At 51.7% G+C, this 4137-nt stretch overlaps 1 protein-coding gene across 1 annotated transcript in view; it reads left to right on the plus strand.

Moving 5' to 3' along the window:
* LOC104496317 (slit homolog 3 protein-like) overlaps positions 1 to 4137 on the plus strand; it is a gene marked incomplete at its 3' end in the record, with an annotated part of 50811 nt that overhangs the window by 44449 nt on the left and 2225 nt on the right. Inside the window, exon 7 of the mRNA XM_010139409.1 lies at positions 3629 to 3869. Within this exon, the coding sequence (XP_010137711.1) occupies positions 3629 to 3869 (241 nt within the window). The remainder of the gene's footprint in view (positions 1 to 3628; positions 3870 to 4137) is intronic.

Here is a 4137-nt window from a genome sequence, read left to right on the forward strand (position 1 = left end):
CTTCCACGAAATTAGAATTATATACACTGACTTTCCTTCTGCTTTCTGCTTGTTGCTTACAGACAAAAGAAGATGATTGGCATTAGGTAGAACAAAGCTCGTGCCTGGGCCGGTCGCCTCTGGAAAACAATCACCCCTGACATCAGGCCAGGGGTGAGGGCCACCTGCGGGGTCGACCCTAGTTTGAGCCCACTGCGGGGTCTCCGGCTGTCTTTGCCAGCCAGCTGCAAAGCCCTGCGCTGGGGAGAGATCACGCACGAAAAGAAAGCAGGCTTTGATCAGGAAAGTGCTCCAATCAGACAGTGCCCTTTAGTGCCCGCTGGCACTGGGGACGTGGTGCTGATATGTCCTCAGCTCCTCGGCTCTGCCCTGGTCTGGCTGCCGTGCTGATAGACAGCTAACTACTGTAGGTTGGCCAGGACAGCTTTCTGTGCAGCTATCTTCTCATGAAGGGGTTGCTATTTTGTTATTAGTCCCTTATTCTCCTGGAAAGGGGACTCCGAACCATCTCTTGCTGAGTGGTGCTGTGTCCCCTGTGGCGCTGCCCTCCCCGTCCAGGAAAGGGATGGATGGCCAAGGGGCTGCAGCAAAGGGTCTCGTTCAGGAAGAGAAAGTCTCTTGGTCTAAAAACTGATCCATAGTTCAGGTGTGTTCACCAAGAGTTGTTTCCAAGAACAAATTTACTTTGATAAACACATCAAGCTGGGCAAAAATGTCCCATTGTGGAGGGTTGACCTTGGCTGGACACCTGGTGCCCACCAAAGCTGCTCTGTCATTCCCCTCCTCAGCTGGACAGGGGAGAGAAAAAATAACAAAAGGCTCATGGGTCAAGATAAGGACAGGAAGATCACTCTGCAGTTACTGTCACAGGCAAAACAGACTCAGCTTGGGGAAATTAACTGAGTTTATTGCCAATCAAATCAGTGTAGGGTAATGAGAAATAAAAATTAAATCTTAAAGCACCTTCCCCCCCACCCCTCCCTTCTTCCTGGGTGTAACTTTAGTCCCAATTTTCTCTATCTCCCCGTCCATGCCACTGCTGCCTCCTGTGCCGACCCTGTACACCTCCTCCAAATACTCCTTGGAGCAAAGTAAATGGGGTTTGGGGTTTATTGATTGCCGGCAGTACCGCCTGTCAGAGTACGCTTCTGAGATACGTTTGTCTAAATGACTAGAGCGGCTGGTCCCCATGCAAGATTACGCTCTTCTGGTAGATGACATTTACCACTTGGCTGTCAGGGAGTGTTTTGCTCTCGCTCTGAACCCTTTGCTGACAGTGTTAGCAGCCTGTGGTGGTGCCCACTGACAGCACTAAGTGTCACCTGGGCAGTGAGGGGTCCCTGTTAACTGCAGCCCCTTAGAGCAGTGAGGGAGCGATGGGATGGGCACGGGGAGGCTGGCTGGGAAACATCACTCCAGCCTCGTGGTGAGTAAAGGAAGTTTAGGGCAACGCGACAAGAAAAGCGTTGAAATGCAACTTATCCTGACAAGGACCAAGTTTCAGGTTTGCCTTTTGTAAAAGAAGCAATGTAAAACCCCGCGTCTCTCTTCTCAGACATGATAGAGAAGCAGAGCAACTCCCTCTTTTTGGTGCAGTTCAGGGTTTAGCCCATCTGTATTTCATTGTGTATTTCTCTCTTTTTCTCGTTTCCCAGAGGCAGACAGAGTGGTGTGTGTTGGGCGAACAGGGACAGGTTGAGGCTTGGGCTCACTCCACACTGTGCTAAAGAGAGCTGTGGCACTCTGTGCAGAATTGCACGTGAGGAAATGTAAAAAGGAAGGCAGCCGTCTCCGTTTCCTTCTGTGACAGAGGCAGCAGCTCCTGGTCTCTCTGGCTAAGCAAGAAGGGTCTTGAGCACATTGTGGCTGTTTCATTTGCTCTTCTTGCACATCCCATATGGGTACTGTTTACTGTAGCATTGGGCTTCTGTTTTAATTGTATCCAGGAAGGTTGCCTAGAAATTCACCAAGCTTCCAAGTCTCACCTGCTTTACTGGAGATGAGGGAGGCTTGAGGCATTTTTTTGCTTTGTTTTTGTAGGAGTACTATGATTCCACCCAGTACTCCCTGAACAGCAGGAAATTCCCACTGGAACAAGTGGGATTTCACTGTTCTGGGTGTGGGCTGACGGGTTACTCACTGCATAAAAGGGTCTGCCGCACTCCTCTCCTGGAAAGCCCGCAGTCCTCCGACGGACACTGGGTAACACAGAGGTGGTGCCGGAGCCAGAGCCCACAGCCCTCGCCACAGCCGTCCCCATGGCGTTCCCCACGGCACAGCCTGGCACACGCTCCCGACTCACCAGCCACCAGTTCTTCATCGTTTTACTGTCTGCACGGTTTCGAGCAGTCACGGAACTTGATGCAAAGGGTTTATGTGCTCCCATCAATACGACAAGGGTCTGTTGGTTTTGGACAATGAGCAGTTCGGGGTGTAGGCGTGGGGGCATTCTGTGTGCAGCCAGCCAGAGAGGCTGGGCCCGGCCCCTTTCCACACCCCATGGTGTACCAACGCACCGTGGTAGGCGTGGGGGCATGCTGTGTGCAGCCAGCCAGAGAGGCTGGCCCGGTCCCTTTGCAGCACCCATTGATTGCCCAGCCCCAGTGTGGGGACTGGGCAGAGATCCTTCACTTCCTTTCTGCAGTTTAGTCTGACTCATGACATCGCTGTGGAAGATGACTGCAGCTTTTTGCACTTTCTCCCTTTTCCCTTCTCCTCCTCCTTTGCTGGTGTTGGTATTTCACCGCAGCTGAGTCACTCCAGCAAATAACCTTTGAAGCATGCAGCCATGCTGAGCCCGGGAATGCAGCCTGGGGACTGAGCCACCGCCGCGCCTGGGCCGTGTGGCCCAAGCCTCAGAGGTTCCCACTTGTGGGTTTTGCTCAGCCTCTCATGCAGTTAGACTGAACCACAGCACTTTCCTCCACATCTGAATGGGATACACGTTCACAAGTCCTCAGATCTGGCAGTTGGTTTTCTGCTTCCTCTGACTCTGGGAGAGCTTCCCTTCCTTAGTGTTTTCTGATCAGGGACGTTGCCAACCACAAACTCGGCTAAAATAGTTAATGATCCTGATGCTGTTAGAAAAAAACAGTTCAGAGAAGCTGCCCAGGGAACAGTCTGATATCTGTGCATTGCTTCTGAGACTTTTCAGCAGTTGCCCATCTGTTGGTGATACACTCTGATATACAGTAAACCAAATGAGGAGGCTGTAGAATTCACTATAAATAGAGGATTTGCCCCTTGCTTGCCACTGCTAACAGCAGAAGTAGACTCAAGTCACAAAGCCTAGGATGGGAAAATCTCAGGTTTGGGCTTAAACAGGTCCCAGTTTTTGCTGGGAGCCCCTGCAGGGCACAGCGTGGGATGGAAGCTATTTTAGAGAGACTGCTGCACCTTGTAGAGCTAAATAAGCGGTGCGATGTCAGTACAGAGTGCTGTCAGCACTTGAGGCGGCTCACGCAGTCGCAGCGTGGGGATTTCTGCACTGTGCTGTACAGCTTTCACACAGTAAAGCAGGCTCATGGAGGCTGAATCGCAGTAGTGTAACATTGGCGTCCGAAAATGTTTCCTTCCTTAACAAATGGTGGTAATTGAGGCTGCTTTTTCTTTTCTTTGCATTCTACAGTGGACTGTTCTGCGAAACTCCTCCACCGATGGTTCTTCTCCAGACGAGCCCGTGCGATAACTATGAGTGCCAGAACGGGGCCCAGTGCATCGTCGCGCACCACGAGCCCGTCTGCCGCTGCCTCGCTGGCTTTGCTGGGCAGAAGTGCGAGAAGCTCATCACAGTCAACTTTGTCGGGAAGGATTCCTACGTGGAGCTGCCATCAGCCAAAATTCGCCCTCAGGCAAACATCTCCCTCCAGGTATGTCACGCAGAGCATCAGTTGACAGCCCAGCGCTCTTCTAAGCAATAATACAGAATTGTTTTCACCCTGAGGGAACAGCGTCTATTGGCCAAGATGCTGACAAAGCTGGAGTCAAGTTGCAAGTCACTGGTCTGTCCTAAAATAGCAACATTAAGGAGCGACTAAGGCACCCCTGTACCTTTGTGGACACGTGTCCAGAATCTCACCTCTCTTGTTCCCAGACTGGCGATGTAACTCGTGGCGATTCAGGAACCTCCCAGACTAC

This window comes from Buceros rhinoceros, unplaced genomic scaffold (assembly GCF_000710305.1).
Source record: "Buceros rhinoceros silvestris isolate BGI_N320 unplaced genomic scaffold, ASM71030v1 scaffold21437, whole genome shotgun sequence".
Lineage (NCBI taxonomy): Eukaryota > Metazoa > Chordata > Aves > Bucerotiformes > Bucerotidae > Buceros > Buceros rhinoceros.